This window comes from Microtus ochrogaster, assembly GCF_000317375.1.
Source record: "Microtus ochrogaster isolate Prairie Vole_2 chromosome 14 unlocalized genomic scaffold, MicOch1.0 chr14_random_3, whole genome shotgun sequence".
NCBI lineage: Eukaryota > Metazoa > Chordata > Mammalia > Rodentia > Cricetidae > Microtus > Microtus ochrogaster.
In genome coordinates this window covers 7,307,460-7,308,064 of record NW_004949098.1, presented here as the reverse complement: position 1 = coordinate 7,308,064, position 605 = coordinate 7,307,460, and the positions used below count along the sequence as shown (strand labels likewise).

Below are 605 nucleotides of genomic sequence, written 5' to 3'. Positions count from 1 at the left end.
GGGGGGATGGGGATGGCTTTACAACAACCTCCACTTATCATTCAATTCAAGACAACAGCTACTCCTGTTTCAGTCAAGAAGTACCCCATGTCCCATGAAGCATATCAAGGCATAAGGCCCCACATAAAAAGACTGCTGGATCAGGGCATTCTCACTCCCTGCCGTTCACCATGGAATACCCCCCTTTTACAAGTAAAGAAACCGGGGACTGGGGACTACCAGCCAGTGCAGGATTTGAGGGAGGTCAACAAAAGGGTGGAGGACATACACCCCACGGTCTCCAACCCCTACAACTTATTGAGCACTCTGCCACCATCCCATGTTTGGTATACCGTATTAGACTTAAAGGATGCCTTCTTCTGCCTGCGGCTGCATCCGGAGAGCCAGTCCCTTTTTGCCTTTGAATGGAAGGACCCAGATATTGGACTTTTGGGTCAATTGACCTGGACACGGCTCCCCCAGGGGTTCAAGAATAGCCCGACCCTCTTTGATGAGGCCTTACACCGGGACCTGGCAGACTTTCGGGTTCAGTACCCTGCCCTGACATTGCTCCAATACTTAGATGACCTCCTTCTGGTGGCCGCTTCGGAGAAAGAATGTCAGGA

General features: G+C 51.4%; 1 protein-coding gene across 1 annotated transcript in view; it reads left to right on the top strand.

Moving 5' to 3' along the window:
* The window catches only part of LOC106144280, a gene marked incomplete at its 3' end in the record, with an annotated part of 4,658 nt that overhangs the window by 1,528 nt on the left and 2,525 nt on the right, over positions 1 to 605 (top strand). The window contains exon 3 of the mRNA XM_026787969.1: positions 9 to 598. Within this exon, the coding sequence (XP_026643770.1) occupies positions 9 to 598 (590 nt within the window). The remainder of the gene's footprint in view (positions 1 to 8; positions 599 to 605) is intronic.